Source organism: Leucoraja erinacea, chromosome 30 (assembly GCF_028641065.1).
Source record: "Leucoraja erinacea ecotype New England chromosome 30, Leri_hhj_1, whole genome shotgun sequence".
In the NCBI taxonomy this organism is placed as follows: Eukaryota; Metazoa; Chordata; class Chondrichthyes; order Rajiformes; family Rajidae; genus Leucoraja; species Leucoraja erinaceus.
Window position 1 is genome coordinate 10,843,263 of NC_073406.1, and position 24,151 is coordinate 10,867,413.

At 40.9% G+C, this 24,151-nt stretch overlaps 3 protein-coding genes across 6 annotated transcripts in view; 2 read left to right on the top strand and 1 right to left on the bottom strand.

Moving 5' to 3' along the window:
- Window positions 1-6,656, top strand: part of c30h1orf174 (chromosome 30 C1orf174 homolog) — a 21,099-nt gene extending 14,443 nt beyond the window's left edge. For both annotated transcript variants that reach the window (XM_055659403.1, XM_055659405.1), the window contains exons 3-5: window positions 115-669; window positions 3,521-3,679; window positions 5,681-6,656. In XM_055659403.1, the coding sequence (XP_055515378.1) occupies window positions 115-669; window positions 3,521-3,679; window positions 5,681-5,755 (789 nt within the window). In that variant the 3' untranslated portion in view covers window positions 5,756-6,656. The remainder of the gene's footprint in view (window positions 1-114; window positions 670-3,520; window positions 3,680-5,680) is intronic.
- Window positions 1-22,274, bottom strand: part of dffb (DNA fragmentation factor, beta polypeptide (caspase-activated DNase)) — a 27,883-nt gene extending 5,609 nt beyond the window's left edge. Inside the window, exons 1-7 of one of the 3 annotated variants that reach the window (XM_055659406.1) lie at window positions 22,086-22,272; window positions 16,218-16,344; window positions 15,033-15,212; window positions 13,781-13,860; window positions 11,875-12,015; window positions 11,031-11,131; window positions 9,210-9,922 (exon numbers count right to left, since the gene is read on the bottom strand). In XM_055659406.1, coding sequence (XP_055515381.1) covers window positions 9,745-9,922; window positions 11,031-11,131; window positions 11,875-12,015; window positions 13,781-13,860; window positions 15,033-15,212; window positions 16,218-16,344; window positions 22,086-22,193 — 915 coding nt within the window. In that variant the 5' untranslated portion in view covers window positions 22,194-22,272 and the 3' untranslated portion in view covers window positions 9,210-9,744. Of the gene's footprint in view, window positions 1-9,209; window positions 9,923-11,026; window positions 11,132-11,874; window positions 12,016-13,780; window positions 13,861-15,032; window positions 15,213-16,217; window positions 16,345-22,085 lie in introns of those variants that run through there. The other 2 variants (XM_055659408.1, XM_055659407.1) reach the window with 2 other exon arrangements.
- A 28-nt stretch (window positions 22,275-22,302) lies between these two features.
- Window positions 22,303-24,151, top strand: part of cep104 (centrosomal protein 104) — an 83,677-nt gene continuing 81,828 nt past the window's right edge. The window contains exon 1 of the mRNA XM_055659400.1: window positions 22,303-22,471. The gene's annotated coding sequence lies outside the window, so the exon portion shown is untranslated. The remainder of the gene's footprint in view (window positions 22,472-24,151) is intronic.

Sequence of the window (24,151 nt, forward strand, 5' to 3'; positions counted from 1 at the left end):
GGAATAGAATCTCATAGCTAATTCAGATCCTCTAATATTCCTAATGGAACTAGTATTTGAAACATTTACGGCATCTAGTGATTAGTGAATGTGTGTGGTTTGTTTTTGCTGTAGCCTTCATGTGAAGCACTGCTTCCATTGGACAAGTCGGCTTGCAATTCAGATATTCGACCCTCAAAAAAGAAGAAATATGAAAAAGTGGAAGCACGGACAGAAGAAAAAACTCAAGTTACTGAGCAGGAACTGGAAGATACTGCTGTCCATCTTCCTCACAAACAGTCACATACATCGAAAGAACATGACGAGAAGCCAGCTACTCATGAAATATGCACGGAAGTGAACACTGCAGTTCAGGAAAATCGGACACCGACCCCCACCAGCTTGGAGTGGAGAGTGACAGAAAAGCATGAAGAGCGTGCAGCAAAAACTGAAGAAATGGACAATAATAATTGTCTGCCAACAGAAACATCCATTACGCCAGTGTTAGAAGGCAAGGAAGACATTGAGAAAATAGAAAATCTAGATAATGATGTGGAAAGGAGTGATACAATGGAGATTGACCAGTCACAAGGCAACTCGTTCAAAGTAGATAACAGCATTTTTCTGGACGAGGACAGCAATCAGCCCATGCCTGTTGGAAAATTCTTTGGGAATGTGGAGATTATGCAAGTAAGTGCTAAAACAGTAATAATAATAATTGTTATTCCTCTTTTATTCATTTATCTTCTACACGTAAGATGTAATAGAGAATGGAAAATATTTTAAGGAAAAGGTTGAAATCATAAAGGATCTTTAATGATCAAGCCATCTTCCTCCACAGTCTTCCTGCACTTTATAGAAGTGAATCCCTTCATATACGTATACTCACAGCGACAGGAATTTGGTCTTGGCCAGACGTGGCAAGTTCACGATATAGCAACAGGGGGCCATTGAAATCTTTTTTCTGAGATTGTGTTCTGTTGCTTGAATTAACCAAATTTCAATATCAGAACACATTGCACATATACTGCGAGGTCACTCAGTGCATTAACATTAGAGTTTAATTCTATCCTTGTTTCTTTTATATTATTTCCATAATTGACAGCTTTAGTCCATTAGAATATCAGAGAGTTAATGTGATAATTCACCTTAAGTTCTCTTTGTAAAATATTTCTAAATATAATATTGGTCATGTGAAAGCTATGACTTTTTAAGGTTAGAATATTGACTTCACACTTGGGACATTTTGTTGTTCCACATTTCATAGTCAATGCTTCTTGCATCACTGTAGCTACATAAATGTAAGCTGAAATTAACTTTCAAGATTTAAGCATTGGAATATTTCCCATGGCTGATTCCTTCCAGAGGTGCGTGCCTTGGTTTTTGTTGCAAAATTTGCTAAGACGTATAGCTGGTGGCAATCTTAAGAAAGTCTATCATTAACATTGGGGCAGCACGATGGCGCAACAGTCGAGTTGCTGCCATGCAGCGCCAGATACCAGCTTAGATCCTGACTACGGGTATTGTATGTACGGAGTTTGTACGTTCTCCAAATGACCAACGTGGATTTTCTCCAGGAACTCCAGTTTCCTACCACGCTCCAAAGATGTACAGGTTTGTAGGTTAATTGGCTTGGTAAAATTGTAAGTCATCCCTAGTGTGTGAGGAAACCGTTAATGTGCAGGGACTCGGTGGGCTGAAAGGCCTTTTTCGGTGCTAGATCTCTAAACTAAACTAAACATCATATTCTTTGTAAGGAGTCTTTCAGCTTGGATTTTTTGATTTGATGATGAAAAGCAATCAGAATTTCACCATAATCATGATTGGAAAGAAATCCTGTCATAGATATATATACAAAAGAACATATTTAAGTAGTTAATTTGTATTTCACATTAACTGCAGCTGTTGGAAACTACTGGTATGATTTATGTTGCTGATAACTTCATTCAGCTGAAACTGCAACATTTTATTTTCTAATTTAAAAAATATATATTTTTGGGACAATTTCAAGACCACTGCAAATTTAGTGAGGGACTTGACATTAAAGCAGTGCACTATGTAATCTTCACAGCTATCTCCCAATGCACCTTATTAACATCATCAGTGGATAAAAGTAGATTGTGAATTTCTTTGATGTTGTGATGTTGCACCTCTAAAAAGCTAATCATTATTTCGCTTTCTGGCTATGCAACACATTTGTTTATTATTTGTGTGTACCGGCAAAAACCTTTATGCCTTTAAATTTTAAAAAAAAGCACTGCCTACAATTATCCGAAATGAGATGTGTGTTCACCTGATGGGCATAGACCCATTGAAGAAATTATGACAGACAATGAAGGACACATTTTACTGTGGGTGACGGGTGGCGGAATTACACTTCAACCTCTGTTGCATCCAAGTCCGCGTTCAATATCTAACCAACAGAGGCGAAAACAGTGAATGATAAGGACTCGGCAAATCAAGTAGCATCAGTTGAAAGAGGTCAAGATTGCACCAGATTCAGTAAGAGCACACTTACTTCATATTTCTCCAACTTCTTCTCCCAACCATTACTTGAGAACCTCCAGAATATGTAGGAAAAATGCCTACGGTACCAGGAAAATCACGTCAGGCTCAGTTGAACTAGCTAATATTTTCTTTCCCTCTCCACAATTGCAGTTGGTTGAACTTTGTTTTCAATTTCCTTCTTATTTTCTATCAGATATTTATATATCCAACTCTCAGATATCAATGTAATTGTTGCCTTGAAAACCTTTGTTACAACTTTGGTCTGCATTGTTTCACAGAAGTCCCTTGTTCTCCTCTTGTCTTTCCTTTCTTCAAACCCCACACCCCCAAACTCCTTCTCGCCTCTGCAAGTGAACATGCTTGTTTGTCACTTTTGAAGTTATGATGAAAGGTTGTTGACCTGAAACATCAACTTTTGTTTCTTTCTCCACTGATGCTGCCTTAATGGCTGAGTACTTCCAACATTTTCTGTTCTTCTTTAGGATTTCCAGCATCTGCAGTTTATGCCTGTTGGTGGTGGTTTATTATTGTCACATGTAACAGGATAGAGTGAAAAGCTTTGTTTGCATGATATCCAGTCAAATCAGACCATACACGAGTGCAATCAAGCCATACACACTATAACAGATAGTGCCAAAAGAAAAATAATCAGAGTGCAGAATATCGTGTTACAACTATAGAAAAAAATGCTGATTTTAAAAAGAAAAGTGCAAGGGCTGCAATGAGGTAGGTTGTGCGAGGTCCGTTCATTAGTTAATAACAGCAGAAAAGAATCTGTTCCTGAATCTGGTGTACATGCTGTCAAACTTTTGTATCTTCTACCAGAGGGGAGATGAGGGAATGACTAGGGTTTAAGCGTTCCTTGATTGTGGTGGATGCTTTCCTGACGCTGCCTGAAATGTAGATAGTTTGTGTGGTGGGGAGGCAGCTGGGATGCCACTGACCAAGTTGATCGGTAAAGAATCTTCTTTGACTAAGGAAGGGGAATGCATATTGATCCTTTTGTAAGAAAACAACACAATGGATGTTTCAGGATCTTCCACAGTCAGTACCACTCCTGGATTCTGTCACCAGGCGAGAGTATAGAAGACGTCACTTCATTGCAAAAGATGAAGAGGATGAAGAACTAGAAGACTGGGTGACAGATGAGACAGAAAAGGAGCCACGAGTGTTACCTCCATCAGAAAATGAGGTACGCTAATACTATTGTCTAACTTTGCTGTTGTGATTTTCAATGTGTAGAATAGTTTTCGATCAAACAGCCTTAAAAATGAGTGGTATTTCTGACTTGGTAGCATTTCTTAATTTTATTCATGGTTTTCATTAGTGAAGTATAACCTGATCTACAACTCAAAGCGAAAACTGAGGAAATACTGTAGATTCCCGGTGAATTTAAAGTGAGCGTTAGAAACTGGACCTTATTGACCCAGCTGTTGGACCATTGAGAAACCATGGGGAGGGAGCAAATGGGAACATTGTTTATTTTCGCAGCTCGGCTTCATTTGATTTAAATTAAACAATGAGCTCGGGAGATTTCACCCAGCGAGCCAGATGCCCAACCGTGGGATTTTCAAACAATTGGATTACAGACTATTGGATTTTTACCGTGCTTGGAAATTGCTCACATCCTTATCAGTCTTTAAAGGTTTTTTTCTAAATGGCTGTTTCGTCATATTTTCTCCTCAGTTTTATACCCAGAATTTCTGATTTGTGTGGTGGCATTGATTATTTTCTGAAATCAGTATTCCATCATAACTGGACTGCAACACCATAGGCCATGAGAAGGCACTACATCTGGAGAAGGTGGATTAGTACGATAAATTAAGAAATTAAGATAGTCCAGAAATGCACATCCTCCAGTGTGACAACCATTAAGTTTAATTTGGATTGTTGGGGTGGAGATAAATTAAGAAATGAAGATAGTCCAGAAATGCCAGGCGAATGGGTAGCTCACTTCCTGTTTGTTCTCTTCCTCTCTTAAATAATGAGGACACATTTGCCATAATATGCAGGGTCTATTTCCAGAGACCATAGAATTTTTCCATTTAAAATAAAAACCTCTGGAACTAGATCGTCACTTTAAAATGTATTAGTTTTCAAGCTCAGTTTATTTCTCCAGAATGAATTCTTTACTATTCCTAATTTCTCTTACTATATTTGCATTTGATCGTTCGTTCTCCAGTATTTCTGTGAGGATTTTTGATCTTCCATGAAAACAGACACAAAGTATTTGTTTAAATCTTCTGCTAGTTCCTTTCCTCATTATTAATCCTTCAATCTCTGCCTCTTATGTTTCGCATGTTTGTTCTTACAAGTCTTTTGCTTTTTAGAGATACAAGAGAGTGCAAATGCTGGAATCTAGAGCTACAAACAATCTGTGGGAGGGTGTAGGGGAAGGTGGGGTGAAGAAATTATTAATATTTTGGGTCGAATCACTGCATCAGGACTGAGTGTAGCGGCACGATTGGCAGAATAAAGTGGAAAGGGGGAGTGGTAAGTTTGGGGCCTGTAGATGATTGGTGGTACTGCGGAAGAATGAACGATGATGGAGGGACAGAGCCGGGTGAAAGGTTTTCTGTACATTTGGATGAGTCTAGGTCAGAGAGGGTGAGCGAGTGGATAGGTGGCAGCGTTTGGATGTCACAGTGATAGCTGCAAAGGCCAAGAGAGAGTTAATGACCTACATGGGAGTTGGAGGCACTAGAAGGGGTCAGGATCCCTTTGCATGGATATGGGCACAAGGCAGCGAAAAAAAATTGATTCACACCTATTGTTCTTATCTCAGGCTCATGTTCTAACCACATGACAAATAATTCCCCTTGCCTGTGTTGACCTAATACCTACCATGCTTTCTCCTGCCTCTCCCCTTATCCAGTTTCTTCACCACCCCCCCACACACCACTGCCCCAAAATGAGTCTGAAGAAGGGTCTCTGCCTGAAACGTCATCTATCCATGTTCTCCAGTGATGCTGCCTGACCTGTTCAGTTACTCCAGCACTTTGTCCTTCTATTGAGTGCTTTTTTCCCCTGATAGTGTTCTAAACCTTTTCCTTAAATTTAATCTCTAATTTAAATACGAAAAGCTTCTGAAGTTTTGATAGAATTCAAACCTGGTACTGACTTTATTTCAGCCTGTCTTACGGCCAATGACAAATACAAGTCCAGTAACTAATATTCTGTTTTGATTTGAAAGGTGCCTGTGGGAACTGAAACAAAAGTAAATCCTGTCTTACAAAATGCACCGGACGTGGTGGAGAAGTGTTTGTGATGATCTTGTAAAAGCACAAATGGAAACCATTAGCCAGTACCGTCAAACCAAAGATGTCCATCCGATATTTACACTTAATTATAGCAGAGACTTGTTTGTCTGGAAGCAATTATGGTAGCTGTTATAATATCATAAATGTGTGGAACTATCATTTTTGATGTTTTGGCTTGGTTATTCTACCTACATTCTGTGTTTTTTTTAATTCTGTATCTTTTGTAATTAATTTGTCTGCACTTAAAATACCCCTAGCATTTACATATATTTGTATTAATATACCAGTCTATTAATAGACCAGTATCAAAGTAATGATGGCTGGTGTTAAAGTTAAAAATGGAAGCAAAGATCAGGTTAGGTTTGGCATTTGTGCAAAGCCTTTCCCGATATTAGCGTGAATGGTAGCCAACTGCCTTCCTACTTAAAATCATAACTGCAATTTAAATCAGGGATTAACTCCTTCATGGGAGCATTTTTTTTTATTGTATATATGTGTATTTTCCTTGTTCCTTATTGCCTTAAGTTGAAAGTATCAAGCTGAATATTATCTTAAGTTGGAAGAGGACTGAAATATCATAAGGTTTGGATTTTTTTTTTTTGTAGATTCATCAGTGAATGATATCCAATCATTTTTATGAAGGAACATTTTGTGGGTTTAAATTCATACATGGTAATCTAGTAAAGGGTTTGTAATTACTTGTATATGATAATATGTGATATTTGTAAATGCAGGAAAAATGTTGCAGTCAATGTTAAGGAAGTGAAAGGACAACTTTTTTTCCAGTTTCAAACGATTACCACACCATACAAGAACAAAACGGCAATAAAAAAAAAGCCAGAATCTCACCCAGTAGTCCTCTCTTTGTCTGAGGCTGTTCAATCCGAATTAAAAAAATATTTTACTTTTGATCGGTGTCATTTATTTATTAATATTGTAGGTGTTTGGTAACAGAAAAAAAAGATGACTAACAGTTTTCCAGAATATGTCACAAAATAGCAGAGATGGGGTCAACCAAAATCACATTATTCTACTCAATTATTCTCTGTCTTTCTGTAAGCAGTTTTGGTGATATTTAAGTTTGTTTTATTAAAATTACTTTTATATTCTGTGACCTTACCACATCTTTTATGGAGAAAGGGAGAAAAATAAGTAGAACATTTGTTGAATATATATTTATTTTGAAGGGACGGAGTGCTCTATTCCAGATAACTTGTATAGGAAATGCTGCATCAATATCCTGCCAATGCCACAATAAATATTGGCGGCACGACTCACCCGTTGCAGCAGCCCCTACAGCCTGTCTGTCGTTTTTTTTTGTTTGTCTAGTTAAATGTAGTGTTGGTGTTTTTTAATACTGGTTTTAAATGTGTATATGTGGGGGGCGGGGGAAACGGTTTAAAATCTCTTCCCTGTCCGGGAGACCCGCCCTTTTCCCTGCCGGGTCTCCGTTGTCATTGGGGCCTTGCACCGTGGAGCAGCCTCCAACCTGTACGACCCGGGGGCTCGAGAGACTGCGGACTACTCACCATCGTGGGGCTGGCCGGCCTCGGAGCATGGGGAGCGGTGGTGACTCGCTGCTGCGACTCGACTCCTGGGGCTCGGAGGCTCCAGCAATGCAGCCGCAGGTCCGGTGGACTGTCGGGACATCGGGAGCTCGCGGGTTCGGGGGGAAAGACCGCTTCCCGGAGCTCCCGCAACGCGACTTATCCAGCCCGTGTCGCGGGATTGGGACGTACATGGCACGGCTTCATGGCCGTGGTACTTAGCATCGCCCGCCTGGGGCTTGTATATCGGGAGAGAAATGGAGAACGGGAGAGAAAAGACTTTGCCTTCTATCACAGTGGGTTCACTGTGATGGATGTTTGTGTGAATTAAATTGTGTGTATGTCTGTAGGAAATTGTCTTTGTATGGCTGTGGAAACGGAATTTTGTTTGAGCCTCACTGAGGCTCAAATGACAATAAATTGTATTGTATTGTATTGAAAGTCTCAGTAGGAAGTGTACAATAGGGTTTGGTTCGAGCCGCCTCTTGGTATCCGGCCCAGCCTTCACTCTGCTCTTCAAGTGGAATCAATGATATTGGAAATACTTGATTGGGGAAATTAATGCTTCCTTTCCATTGTAAATATGATGCCCTTAGTCTTTTCATTATGTAGTTTAGTATTATTGAAATCCTTTCTACAATTGATTTATAGAACATTATATTAGATAATGTGTTTCAAGACCATTCTGAAGTATTACGAAACACAAAATTCAAAACCTGTGTACTTTGGTGTAGAACTGCCAGTATTTTACAGTACATGCACCTCTAGTTGTTAAGACATAACACTTGTGTTAAGAGTGTGGACAAAGTTACTATCCGAATCTAGTGGGAATTCAAGCGCAAAACCTGGATCTCATATAATTATCCAGCAATTCCACCAGGAAAATCCACTCTGGATCTAGTATTAGGATCTATATGCCTATTAAGTTTAATTTGGATTGTTGGGATGCAGATAAAGTAAAGTGAATAATGTTTTTTTTCCATTAATTATGCTTTAAGACATTTTACTTTTTAAAAGAAAATAGTCTTTCAGCTGAATCGTTTTTTTAAATATATCTTTCGGAAACATTTAAAAATATTGAACAGCTTTGATGTATGGTCCGGTCTCATTGTGGCCCGGGTTTCATGCTGAAGATTGGCTACAATTCAGCTTTGTTGCTTGTCTATGAAATTGCCTGGCTGAGCAAGATCTTCTGTCCAGAATCGATCAGGATAAATCCAAGTGACGGGCTAATAGTGGAAAAAAGTGGTCCAATGCTGCTTTTACACCAAAATACAGGCTTGACTGCAAAACAATTTATTTTCAAACTTCATACTACGAATAGAAAATTGGTACTTGAAAGTTAACAATTAACTGGTGCATTATAAAGGTGCAATTTGGAAATAATAAATCTTTTAATAAACAATCAAACCTTCGTCGTTTATCTTATTATATTGTATATTATTGCTTGATTAAGTCTGGAGATAAATATATATTTTTATTAGGAACTCTTGATTCAAAATAATGCTGAACTATTCAACCTCACTGACTTTGTGTACATTTTTGTTGGCTTGCTTTACTGTTTTGTTGTTCTGCTGTGTACTGGGGGGGGGGGGATAAGTGAGTCTATGTGCCCTATTTGGTAGTGTAATAACTTGTTATTGAAACTCTGTTGTCTGAATCCGGTGATTTTTCAAACACAACAGGAAATACAAGCTCTTCACGCAGGTCTTCATGGGAACCCACACAAGACTCATTTCAGTGTACAATTCTGTGTGCGATTTGCCCCAGCCCTACTTTGAATCTACAGTGGACATTTTTACAGTACATCTGATTGGACATAAACAACACACACACAAGGAGGTGAGACATTTTCATCCTCCATAATCAAACATTGCTATCGAAACTGTGTAGAAAAACCAAAAACAGATCCAGGTTATTTTAATCCATTTATTCATCGGATGTGAACATGATTGCCTATTTCCACAATTATTGTCCATCACAGATTGCCATTGAACTGTAGAGGCGGTTAAAAACCAACCACATTAGTGGATCTGGAATCACATACTATAGGCCAGTTTAGATGAACCCAACAGATTTCCTTCCTTGAAAGGCATTAATGAACAGTAATCTCATAGTTACCAGTTTACCTTTCACTCCAAATTTATTTACCCAAATTTAAAACCTTCAGCTACCACAGCTGTCTCTGTATTCTGCTGCTATTCCAGTCATTTAACCACCACACTACACACATCTGCCATTTTTATGATACTGTATTAATATTATGCTATGAGATATAATTGTCTTTAATTCAGCTGTGTTTAAAAATAATCTGCCTCAGAAATTCAGATCTGTTTAAAATTAATCTGCCTTCAAAAGCAATCAATCAATGATAAAATGATCAAGCCAACAAATAATTTGCATTCGTTACATGATTTCTTAAAGTTAGCTTACAGGTCAGAGATAAATCATTAAGGAATATTATGCTTGGTTAATTCGTGACAGACAATGTAAACGAACTTCAGATTTTTCATGGTAAACAATTCTTCGTAGAATTGTAAAACTTCGGTATCGTTAACTTTGGTATTGTTATTCTCCATATTTTCAGCAGCATTAATGATATTTGAAATAATAACGGATCTCTCTTTCCTGTGGAGAAAATACTGAATTAAGGATAAAAATAATATATCTACATCTCAATCTTTCAAGTGTTGCACACATTTGCAAAGTAACAAGTGCAAATTAGAGCTTTGCCTAATAGGGGATGAATTTCATAATATTGTCACTCAGTTGCAGATAAAACAGATATTAAAGTAATGCAGATCTTTTATTAATAGCTGTAATTTGTAATTAAGCTAACATTTATTCATGGGGGAAAACAACAAACAATGTTCTTAAAATATGTTATCCCTGCTAATGTTCATCTGTTATGGAATAAAAAAAATTGAAATTGCTGGAAATATTCAGCAGGTCAGGCAGCATCTATGGACGGAGAAAAATAGTTAACAATTCAATTTGACGACTTCCCAGACATCAGTGTTGTGTCGTCGTCGTCCCCCCCCCCCCCCCCCCCCCCAAATCATAGGGTTCTGATGAGTTCCAACAAGGGATCTTTGACCACAATAAAATCTAATATGTTCAATTTTTACCAGTTTTCCCACATCAGCAGTTTTTGTTTGTATTTTACTTTTGGATCGTCTTGTAGGTCGCATTGAGCACCAACTATCTCCTTCCATCAACATCAAACACTATTCTTCAGCGAGGACAAGACGTGAGCTTGCTGACACAACACTGATGTCTGGGAGTGTGTCTGCATTATGTCCAACCAAGACTGAAGGAGATGCCTGGCCCTAAACTGTCCTAGGATAATTTAAGGTTTTGTGTATTGTATGAGTCCATGTACTTGGGATGCTGCTGCAAGCAATATTTCCATCGTATCTACTGTACTTGTATAAATGACAATGCGAATGACGAATTTCCATTGACATACACAAATTATGGCCTAGAAATACACAAAGAACTGGAGTAACTCAGTTGGTCAAGCAGCATCACTGCAGAACATGGATAAGCAATGTTTCAGCTCGCAAACCTTTGTCAGTCTGAAAAAGGCCTCTTCACCTTCTCCAGAGATGCTGCTGTAAATCCAGCACTTGGGATCTTTTTTGTAAACCAGCATCTGCAGTTCTTTTTATCTTTAAATTATGGCGACATGATGTACATTTCAGTCTTGAAATGTTAAAAATATTTCATCACCTACTTGTGATCGAAATTCCAACTTCTAAACATAATTCTGTGTTCCTTGCAACGGTACGGATTGATTGAATGCTCAGACCCACAAGTTTGTTTATCAAACGGCCCCTGGAAAATGAGTAACAATTCAATTGATTATTGTTCAGTGTGACAATAGGTTTAGCCTTGAAAGAAGATTGGCTAATGAGCTGGCTTAAATAGCAAGACTTTGTGAATATTGTTTGCAGGAAGTGCAATTGAGTTCTTGTTCAGTCACTTGAATCCAAATGTGCAAACTGAATGCAGAAAGGCTGGAAGATACCTGAATATGGGTTAAAATACATGCTCCATATGTATCTGTTCACATTCTACACCAGGGACATAAGCACAACTTCCTGGTTGATCTTCCAATGAGGCACTGACAAATTGTGGTTCACTCCAAATGGAAATGGTGCGTTTCAGATTAGACGTGAACCCCAACTGCCTTGTCCAGTGGATACGAGAAATCACCAATACCAACTTAAAAAAGAGCCAAACAGGTTATCACCAATATCTAGGCCAATATTTATCCCTCAAATCAAATTATTTGATCACTGTGACCCTAAATATGCTTCAGAGACAAAATATCTTCAACGACTGCCAAGAATATTTGGCATGTGACAGCTGAAAGTGGAGAAGGAGCATTCAGATGATACCGAGAATTGTAAGGCTAAACATTAGAAGCACAAGGAGGTCTTGTGTAAGCAGTGAATGAGACCAACCACCTCACAAACCACCCACTCGCCATGTCAGCCACCTTCTCTTTGTTGAGTAGTACATGATTCTCACATTAGCTTCTTCAGCCATTTCAGAAAAAAATTAACAAGGCTCACCTGGCAAGTAAAAAGTCCACTGCTATCACAAATACATTTCTGTTCATCTGTCCTGTCAAAGTATGATTCATTGTGATTATTCCCTTTAAGCATTTCCTTTAATTTATCCTTAATTTCTATTTCTTTTTCTTTTTCAAAATCCTGTAAAAAAGAAATACATTTACAATAATTAGGTTCCTGCTGTTGATTGAAACCTGAATATAATTACACTGGGCTGTAAAACAGCTGAGGTATGGATTCTTCACAAAGAGAGTAACTGTGAATGTGGATATTTGCAAAGAATTATTTCAATTGGTCCAAAGTTGACAACCATGCTTTCATTTGCCCCCTATGTTTATTGAGGGTTCCTGTGCATTTAATAATTTCATAAATCCATATACCCAGTGCTACCTAGATTACAGACAGCCAAATGAATAAAATCCCAGCCTGCCCAATCTCTCCATATCTCTCCTAATTCCTACATTCAATTCCGCTGTTTTCAGAGCATTGAGCTCCAGATTGTTGTGACTGTACCAGGATACCAGCTGTGTCACTTCCTGTCTGTAGGCAACCTCCTCCCCATTCTGGATCAGTCCAATCAGGGCTGTGTCGTCCGCAAACTTGAACAGCTTGGCAGGAGTCTGTGGAGGTGCAGCTCACAAGCTCACATTATAGGAGTAGAATTAGGCCATTTGTCCCATCGCGTCTACTTCGCCATTCAATCATGGCTGGTCTCTGCCTCCTAATCCCATTTACCTGCTTTCTCCAGTTGTTGATCTAGAGAGAGTAAAGGAGAGAGGAGAGTACGCAGCTTTACAGTTCTCCTATGCTGAGGGTCAGCGGGTCCTAGATGTACTTTCCCAGCCTCACATGCTGCTTCCTGTCTGTCAGGAAGTTGGTGATCCACTGACAGAGGTTCAGGCACAGTCAGCTGGGAGAGTTTAGAGTGTAGTAACACAAACAGAATCCAAACAAGATCTGGTGCAACAAAGGATACAAGCAGCTTCCACTGGCTGCACATCCCCAGAGGATGCCAGCACCATTCACTTTCACCAAGCCATCGCACGAAACTCTGATTTTTATCTAAAGTCAGTCAGCACTGCAGGATCCAAGTCAGCCAGCACTGCAGGATCCAATGATCATTTTGGTTTCATTTCAGATTTATGCCAAATACAATATTTTGCTTTTTTTATATTGTTAAGAGATTGCAAGGAATCCTTCACTATAGAACACAGCACAGAAACAGGCCCTTCAGCCCACAGTGTCTGCGTAAACATGATTTCAAAAACCAATTCTTATCTGCCTGCACATAATCCATATCCCCGCACATGCATGGGCCCATGCAAAAGCTTCTTTAATGCCGCTATTATGTCTATTCCACCACCACCCCAGCAGCACGTTGCAGGCGCCTAGCACGCACTGTTTAAAAAATATCCTGTGCATTTCCTTTAAGCGTTGTCCCTCTCACCTGGAAATCCCCTCCAGTATTCAATATTTCCATCCTAGGAATAAGATTTTGACTGTCTACTCTATCAATGCCTGTAATAATTTCATATTCTGCTATTAGGTCTCCCTTCCATAGAGTCATACAATGTGGAAACAGGCCCTCTGACTCGTAGGGCAGAATGGCCTCCTCCTGCACCTATTTTCTATGTTTCTATGTAACTTGCCAACTCCGAACAACAAACCCCATCTGCAATAGTCCTGTCTGCCTGCATTTGTCCCTTATCCCCCTAAACCTATCCTATCCATATACTGGTCTAAATGTTTTTTAAACGTTGCAATAGTACCTGATTCAACTACCTCCTCTAGCAGCTTATTTCATACCCACCACCTTTTTGTGTAAATAAGTTACCCTCGGGTTCCTAAAGATAGCAAGCATTAGACATCACATTTTTACATTGGCAAAACTCTTCTAATTTCATACCTTCGGAAGATAATTTCGCATTCGCTGGCCACAGATGGATTTCATGTACTGTGATTTAGTTTTGAATCGCTTGTTCAGATCTGTAAAATAATAAATCCTATCATTCATGCTTCTAATCTGTAGCAAGAATTATAAATTCTGCTAATCTGACATGTTCAAGACTCTGGTGCAAGACTGAGATTTCCAGGACCATTGGATGCTATTCCCTATTATCACCTCAAAACCACCTTTAATTCTTTTGTAAGATGCGACAATGCAATTTAATACATTTTCCAATGAACATGACAAATATCAAGAGAGTGTGGGAAATGTACCCTGCTGTGTTTAAAGGAAGCATATGGAAGAGGGAGGGCCTCGGTGAGTTTCAAGGAAAAGAGGAGCAGAGTTTCAATGGATTTACAGGAAGTGCAGAAGCATATTTTAACAGTTGTTTGGAGGATTCTTGTTATTTTACTTTCTTTGCAGTTGGATAGTAAAGCTACAAAGATATTTGGCAGGTATGTGATTGCATGAAATTACAAATTATGTATCAAACCTGATGTGTTAAATGTAATACAAGGAATTGCAGATGCTGGTTTACAAAAAAAGACACAAAGTGCTGGAGTAACTCAATGGGTCAGGCAGCATCTCTACAGAATATGGATAGGTGACATTTTGGGTCAGGATCCTTCTTCAGATCCTGACCCAAAACTTCACCATCTATGTTCTCCAGAAATTCTGCCTGACCTACTTGGTTAAGTTACGCCAGCACATTATCTTAAAATGCAATTTTGTTTCTAGCACTGCTAAATCCTTTTCCTTTTGACACAGTACCTGCCAATTCCTCTGCTGGCTGCTTCTGGGTAACATAGTCTGTGTCTTATTTTGTGTTTATTCTGTCTAAGTATTTTCATCTGTGTGTCATTAGCATTTGTGTAACCGATTGAGTTCCCTGTTTATGTTCTGATGTTTGTCTCTGTCTTTGATTTTCTCAAGTTGTATCATATACACTTCATCTTCCTGAACTCAGTGGTCCACACATGGGAAGTTATTTTGTGTTTGGATTGAAGGCAAGAGGGTAACCCAATCATATAATCTGCCAAATGTTTTGTTCTGTGCGGTCGTACAAACACTAGTGCTGAACTGGAGTTCTGCTAAAATGCTACAGAAGTCAAGATGATGGAATAAAGGGAAGGATTAGATGTTGGACACATTATAGAAGAGGTGATTGCTTAGTCCAGTTGAGTACTATTCAAGATATAATACACATCACCTTCAAACCACCTTGGATCCTCCTCCCGTTTTTCAGCTGAAATATTTTCCTGACATATTGGAATAAAATTCTCCAGGAACTTCCTTTTCTTGGGTGATGACACTTCATTTGTGAGTGTAGCTAGTGCATCATTGTCCTCATAAAAGGTCTCCACAAATTTATCGAAAATGTTAAACATCTCTGTAAATTAATGGAGATATATGTTGTCAGTCTGAGTTCCAAGCCTGAATTGGAATAATAACAGCAGACATTATAAATAACAGCTTAGCAACTCGAAGCAATGCTCCTTTTAATGAAGAACTCAGATTGATTGATTTAAGACACTTGTAGGAGCATGCAGTCTTAATCTCAAAACAATTTGGGAGATGTGCAGGTAAGTGAGACGCTAACCTAAATATGAGCACACTCTACATTCAATGGCATCCTACCCCTGACACAGCTTTGAAACATTCAGCCCAAATATGGTGCAATTTCCACCTTCACACTCAATCCTGAAGCCAATGCTTCGATTGTTTTGCAATGCTTTCTGATGACATCACTCACGCAGTATTTTAAAATCGGTTCCGTCTTTCAAAATGTCTTTTTCGCGATTTTTAACGGGAGCGGAGCTCAATGCAGCGCCTTCACAGCTCCATGGCGCCACCGGAAGTCCCCCAACATTATTCTTCTATATCCCCAAATTCGTATTTTAATGGAGACTTTACAGAAATTGATCAAATTAGGAAAGGGCTTGACTATTTAAATATTATAATCAGGGAGTGTATGTAAGAGTTAACCTGATTTCTGGTTTTAATCTGGGCTGGCTGCATTTCCAGGGTCTTAAGAAACAGAAAGCAAGGTGTAGATAACCCGAAATATCACCCATTTCTTCTCTCCAGAGATGCTACCTGTCCCGCTGAGTTACTCCAGCTTTTTATGTCTATCTTCTGTAGATAACTACTTGTGAATTAGCTGGTGATTTTCCCCAGATCATTTAACTTCTCCCCTGTCCAGCAAATGTTGCCACGATGACCGTCCAATGTCTAAACCCACAACCCAGGAACGGAACGAACTACCCACGATAGTTTACTCTGTCATGCCATCCCCGCCAACCTGTTTTCAGAGAGCATCCTGTTTGGCCACCATTTGTACTGTCCTTCCCTGCCAACTCTCCATCCCTGTTCGTCACCAAACCCCTTCATTTACCTCCTTTCCACTCCTGCCCTTTTTGCAGAATGACGAGCTTACAGTTACGATCCAAAGCAAGAAAATAACGTTCATCAACTTCCGTCCCATCTTCAAAAAGGCATACACGACAACCGTCCTCTGACAGCTATTCAAAGTCAAAACCAGCAGTTATCATCAAGTATAATACATGATGTTGCCATTTCATTTTCAAATCAAATCGAATTTCTTGACGCATGCACAAGTACGATGAGATACTGGTACAATACAAATCCAGAAAAATACATGAAACATACATATAAATTTGACACAAATTTTGCAGGACAGTGAAAAGTAAAAGACAGCACTAAAACAAGACATTACTGGAAAACACCATCTATACTATTACTAAAACTCACATCTTGACCACTTCCGGTTTGGGTTTTTTTTAATTTGCTCAAAAACGGTACCCTTTATTGCTAGGATTTTTCGGCACCTTACTCACCGTTCTCCTCTCTCCAAGCGCACCAAGTTTTGTTACGATCGGTGGAATTATACAAAAGTTATGAAGGTTTACAAAATCGTGTGATCAGCAGATTGGTCTTCTCGCCTGTCAGTCACCATGAAGGTAACGCCCCTTCCAGCCCCCGCTGGACAATAAAACCCCGGAGGTGGGGCTGAGTCCGTGAGCCGCGCAAGAGTGGTGTCGGGAAAGCCGCTGTGTGGAGTCGGGAGAGCCACTGTGTGGAGTCGGGAAAGCCACTGTGTGGAGTCTGGAGGTGCTGTGTGGTGCCGCGGCCAGTGGCCGCTGAATAGAGGCCCTCCACCCCCACGCCCCCCCCCCCCCCCCCCCCCCTCCCCCCTCCACCCTCCTCCCCACACACCCCCCTTAGTTGTAGTAGGATGATTCAATTGCCTGATAACAGATGGGAAGAATCTGTCCATTAATCTGGATGTGTGTGTTTTCACATTTTTATACCTTTTGCCCGATGGGAGAGGAAAGAAGATGGAGTGGCCAGTGTGCTACTCTTTGATTATGCTACTCTCCTTACCGAGGCAGCGCGAGGTATAAATGGAAACAATGGAAGGGCAGTTGGTTTGTGTGATGGTCTGGGCTGCGACCACAATTCGCTTCAATTTCTTGCAGTCTTGGGTGCTGTTCCCAAACCAAGCTGTGATGCATCCTGATAAAATAGAATCTGTCACCTGTGCAGCTTTTTGTATTTCTGTGCAATGCACTTGCCCCACTAGGCCACGATGTACCAATCAGGATACTTTCTGCAGTGCATTTGGCAAATTTTGATAAGGATACAGCACAGTCGTCAGTGGGTGAGTTGTTGCCTTGCAGCGCCACAGACCCTGGTTCGATCCTGACTATGGATGCTGTCTGGACGGAGTTTATATGTTCTCTCTGTGACCGCATGGGTTTTCTCAGGTGCTCCAGTTTCCTCACACACTCCAAAGACGTACAGGTTTGTCGGTTAATTGGCTTTGGTAAAGTTTGTAAATTGTCTCTTGTGTGTGGGATAGTGCTAGTGCACGCGGATTGCTGGTCAGCACGAACGTGGTGGGCTGAAGGGCTAATTTCCACATTGTATATCTAAACAAAACTAAAGTGTATGGTAAGATGACAAATCTCTTTAAACATCTCAGAAAGTAGAAACACTTATGTGCCTTCTTCATTAGTACATGTATATTCCTAAATTCTCCCCATTGAAATTTGTGTATACATGGATTCTGAGTCCATTCCAATTGAATCTGTCAGTAAATTCAGGATATATGCATAATATTTAAGGCTAGTTCAATTTAAATTCAATTTAAATGCTGTTCCGTTTGGAACCAATGACATTTCTATGCATATCCCTTTAAACCAAAAAAAACATACATTTAACCTGCACATTGAAACCTAGCAATAACTCCAATCAAATGAAGTAGGTTACTGCTTGCACACCACCCCTGGCAAGGTTTCCAACTGACCCCTGAACAAATTTTGACCTACAATCATCTCTGCACTCAGTGGTAATTCCATTGTCCGAACACGAGGTCCAATGTCTGGCCTCCAGTCTATCTTTGACTTATTGCAGTGCACGAATGTGCCATTGGAAGATGTGCTGAACATCATAGGGTAGATGATGCCGATGTCTTCAGCCCATAACCGCCTTAATCTGGCACAAAAACATTGTGAAGTCCGGGCACATACAATCATTGGCATTCTATAAAGAGACATATCTCTAAACCAAACTAGACTAAACTAGAATGAAGACTATATAATTTGTCCAAAGAAAGGTCCTGACCCGAAATGTAATCTCTCCATATTTTCCAGCGATGCTGCCTGATCTGCTGCGTTACTCCAGCACTTTCTGTGCCTTTGCGTAAAGCAGCATCTGCAGTCCCTTGTCTCCACTGCATTATTTGTATTGTGATTCAAAGTTATGTTCCCAGCAGTTCCACATTATCGATTCTTTTGATAACAAAACAAAATGATCAACCTAAAGACCCTTCATCAGAACTGGGAAGGAGAGAAAATGAGTCCAGTAAACTGCAGGGAGGGTGGGGGGGCAAGGGAATGATTCTGATAGGGTCAAACCCAGGTAACCACGGGGAGAAGATTTAAAGGAAGTTATCTGTCTAACAAAAACAATGAACTGCAGATGCTGGTTTACAAAAAAAAAGACACAAAATGCTTGAAAAACTCAGCGGGACAGGCAGTATCTCTGAAGACAATGGAAAGGTAATGTTTTGGGTCGGAAACCTGGTCTGAAGAAGGGTCCCGACCTAAAACGTCACCTATCAATGGTCTCCAGATGTGTTGCCTGACCCGCTGAGTTACTGCGGCACCTTATGTAATATTTTGAATCTGAATAAGTGAGAATTTTATTGAGAAATGTCACTGCAATTCTTTACTCCATAAGAATCTAGAGCCAAACATGCAGAACAAAAGACAAGAAATTTGATACACGAAGAAGAAATGTTTCAAAACTGTTTCAATAACACCCAGCATTTAATGTATCTACTCTGCCTGTTATGTCACATTGTATTGATTAGAGGAGGGCATCATTTATCTACATTGCCTGCTACATTGTTAACTATTTGAAGAGCATGCATGTTCAAATTAATGCGTAATGCCATCATTAAAAGAGAAACTGTTGCAACCTACTCACATACTAGTTTTGAGGATGAATTGTAAGCAGCTTTGAAAATGATTGAAAGGTGATTTGCATTTATATAGTGGCTTTTGTTAGCATTAAATACTCCTCTATTCTGAGCGTAGCTAACCTGCAGTGCAACTGAGAAAAGGCTCAACCATTTTCTTTCCACTCGAGAACCATGGCCGTTCCAAGGTCAGTCCTGGAGCTGCAGCATGCAAATGGTACATGTTTGGAGGCCAAGCTCCAAGTCATTCTTGACATATTCATGGAAGCATTCAGGAGACATCCTCAAAACAATGGTCATCTGCCACCCAGAATGGTGGCATGGTGGCGGTAGAGCTACTGCCTTACAGCGCCAGAGACCCAGGTTCAATCCAGACTATGGGTGCTGCCTGTACAGAGTTTGTACGTTCTCCCTGTGACCTGCTTGGGTTTTCTCCGAGATCTTCAGTTTCCTCCCACACTCCAGAGATGTACAGGTTTGTAGGTTAATTGGCTTGGTATAAATGTATGAATATAAATTGTCCCTAGTGTAGAATAGTGTTAATGTGTGGGGATCGCTGGTTAGTGTGAACTCAGTGGGCCAAAGGGTCTGTTTCCACGTTGTATCTCTAAACTAAACTAAATTGTTCCCCCACAATGCCATTGACCTTTTCCTCTGCTGTACTAGAGGGTCAGGCAACATCTGTGGAGGAAATGGACAGCTGAGGTTTTGGGTCCTGATCCAGAATATTATTTGTCCATTCCATCCACAAATGCTGCCTGACCTGCTGAGTTCCTCTAGCACCTTGTGTCTTGCTCAAGATTCCAGCATCAGCAGTCTCTTGCATCTCCTGTACCATTCTAAGTTGATTATGAACATATGTTGGTTCTGTGTTGAACTTGAAACTTGAAAGAGCACATGGGGTCTTAGTTTTGTGTCTGAACAAAGGTTCTGACCAGAAATGTCACCCATCCTTTTTCTCCAGAGATGCTGCTTGACCTGCTGAATTGTTCCAGCACTTTGTGTCAATCTTCCGTGTAAACCAGCATCTTCAGCTCCTTCCTACCCATGGGATCTTAGTTTATTGCTGAATCCCAAAAAATATATCACACCTTAATTTGAATTCTGAATTGTACTCAACTGAGAATTTGAGCCGAGTGTTTTATCTTTTAAATAAAATTCTTGGAAATTGAAGTCTGTTCACGAATTTGCAGATTACACAATGTAGCACGGTGACGCAACGATAGAGTTGCTGCCTTACAGCACCAGATCGATCCAAATTACGGGTGCTGTCTTCACAGAGTTTATACGTTCTCCCTTTGACCACATGGGTTTTCCCCGGGTGCTCTGGTTTCCTCCCACACTCTAAAGACGTACAGGTTTGCAGGTTAGTTTGGCTTCGGTAAAGATTGTAAATTGTCCCTATCGTGTGAAGCATTGCGCTAGTGTACGGGGATTGCTGGTCGGCGTGGACTTGGTGGGCCGAAGGGCCTGTTTCCGCGCGCTGTATCACTAAACTAAAAAAACTAAGAGGTTTGAGATCAACCCTGTCCTCAGATGCTGTCCTCACATGCGTCGTAATTGCATGTTTCTCCTGTGACAGTGTAAGTTTTTGCCAAGCGCTCCCATCTCTCCGCACATTCAAAAAAGATGCACTGATATGTTGATCATAACAATATGATAAAATAGGAGCAGGAGAACGGTGACGTCTCTGGTCGCCTACCCTTCTTCGGACTCTAAACAGTCATGTTCTAAACAGTGACCAAGGAGCTCATTGTGGACTTCAGAAGGTCTAGGGGCGGCACGCACACCCCCATCCATATTAACGGGACGGAGGTGGAACGTGTTTCCAGCTTCAGGTTTCTGGGGATCAACATCTCTGATGACCTCTCTTGGACCCAGAATACCTCAACTCTGGTCAAGAAGGCTCACCAGCGTCTCTTCTTCCTGAGGAGACAAAAGAAGGTCCATCTGTCTCCTCAGATTCTGGTGAACTTCTACCGCTGCACCACCGAGAGCATCCTTACTAACTCTATCACAGTATGGTATGGCAACTGCTCTGTCTCCGACCGGAAAGCACTGCAGAGGGTGCAGAAAACTGCCCAACGCATCACCGGTTCCTCACTCCCCTCCATTGAGTCTGTCCAGTGCAAGCGATGTCTGCGAAGGGCGCGCAGCATCATCAAGGACTGCTCTCAACCCACCCCAGCCACAGACCTCCCATCCGGGAGGCACGACATGCCTCTCCGTTGCCGGACCAGCAGGTTCAGGAACAGCTTCTTCCCTGCGGCTGTTACATTACTTTACTCTGCACCTTGGTGATTGCCAGTCATCCCCCCCCCCCCCCCCCCCCCCCCCCCCCCAGAAAATTGCTGTCGCTCTTCTGGGTGAGATGCTAACTGCATTTCGTTGTCTCTGTACTGTACACTGCACATAAAGATTGAATCGGAATCTGAAATCTGACAGAGTCCCTTCCCGGAAAACGGACTGATCAGATCTGTATCCGAAAGTCTTGTTTCGCAAGAAGAAAGTTTCATCCCTTTACTGGGTATAAGTCCCACTCTAAATGCATCTAGATCCAAAATCCCAGTAAAAAATATATATACCAGACGTCTTCATTACTTACAATAAAGGTTGTAAAATAAGAAAGTGCATTACAACGTTTGAGAATAAAGGAGCTCCCATAATATCCTATCATTTCCGGGTTCCGTGCCCGATCGCGCTTTGCTTTCAATATTTATGCTCTTTTGTGAACTACATGATCGATTATAATCTCACCTTCAATTTATCACAGCCCTCTTGCACCAACTCCTTCAGGTTGCTGGCTACCACTCCATACGGACCGTCCCCGCTTGTGTTGGTCACTCTGAATGGTTTGCCGTCCATGACTTCGTTCTGGGGCGGAGTTGGCGGGAGCGCCTGTGTGTGTGCGCGCGCGGCGGGAACCAGGCTGCAGATGCTGGTTTACACCGAAGACAGACATGAAGTGCTGGAGTAACTCGGCGGGGGAGAAAGGGGGAGGAATAGTCGACGTTTCCGGCAGAGACCCTTCTTCAGGCAGGAAACGGCACGGAATCGCCATGATCAAGTCCAGCAATTTAAAAAAGGAAAGAAGCAAGTTATTGGAAAACGCCCAGCAGGCCAAACAGCATTGTGTGGAGAAGGTACACAACAATGCTGGAGAAACTCAGCGGGTGCAGCAGCATCTATGGAGCGAAGGAAATAGGCGACGTTTCGGGTCGAAACCCTTCTTCAGGCTTTTCAGACTTTTGTGTACCTTCGATCTTCCAGCATCTGCAGTTCCTTCTTGAACAGCATTGTGTGGAGAGATGTGCTTAAGAAGGAACTGCAGATGCTGGAAAATCGAAGGTACACAAAAAAGCTGGAGAAACTCAGCGGGCGCCCGCTGAGTTTCTCCAGCTTTTTTGTGTACCTTGTATGGAGAGATGTCGTCTTAATGAGTGCTTTTCACATTTTCTGTTTTTATTTAATATATACACACGTTTTTTTTTAATTACCAGTGATCATTCGGAAGTAATCAGTCATAGTTTTATACAGTGTAGAAACAGGCCCTTCAGCCCAACTTGCACCGGCCAACATGTCCCAGCTACACTAGTCCCACCTGCCCGCGTTTGGTCCATACCCCTCCAAACCTTTCCTACCCATGTGCCTATCGAACTGCTTATTAAATGTTGGGATAGCCCCTGCCTCAACTACCTCCTCTGGCAGCTTATTCCACACACCCACCACCCTTTGTGTGAAAAAGTTACCCCTCAGATTCCTGTTATTCATATTTAGGTTGGTTGATGGGGTCCATATATATTGGCTGTTATGTCCGCGATAATGTCATTTTGTTGGCACCTTCGCTCGTGATTATTCCAGCATGCTCCTGAGTTGTGCCTTGTTGAGGATAGAAAGACCTTTTGAAGTTAGGAAGTGAGTTATGCATCTATTTATGTGGCCACTATTTATTTCAAGATTCGAGAGTCAAATGTTTTCTTGTCATATGTACCGAAAAATAAAATTCTTAGTTGCAGTAGCACAACAGTACTCTGAAACCCATAATAAACAAAACACAGTTCAATATATATATATATAAAAATAACATACAAATAAATAATAATAGTCAAAAATAATGCCCCCAAGTGTATACAATTTGGAGCATATTTGGAGGTTATAGTGTTTAATAGCCTGATGGTTGTAGGGAAGAAGCTGCTCCTGAATCTAGACATTACAATTTTCAGGCTTGTTTATCTTTTTCCCGATGGTAGGAGTGCAACGAGAATGTAGCCAGGGTGGTGTGGGTCTCTGATGATGCTGGCTGCCTTTTTGAGGCAGGGACTCTTGTAGATCCAGTTGAGTCTCTGGTCAATGGTGGCATCCAGGATACTGATAGTGGGGGATCTTGGCTTCTTCTTCTTCTTGCGTATGGCATGCACAGCCTAAAGTTGTCGGACAACTTGTTCTATTTGATCTTATTTGATTATGCACGCCGGGTAGATTGCATTTGTCGAAACAGGGAGGTTACAATCTCCCACTCCCACCACATGAAGGTTACAATCTCCCACCCTGGGGATCTTGGCTATGTCAATGCCAGTGAATGTCAATGGTAGATGATTAGATGTGTAGGAAGGAACTGCAGATGCTGGTTTAAACTGAAGATAGACACAAAATGCTAGAGTAACTCAGCGAGACAGGCAGCATCTCTGGAGAGAAGGAATGGATGACGTTTCAGTTGAGACCCTTCTTCAGACTGTCAGGGAAAAGGAAATGAGATAAAGACAGATGCAGAGAGATATTGAACAAATGAATGAAAGACATGGAAGCAAAGTATTGATGATAAA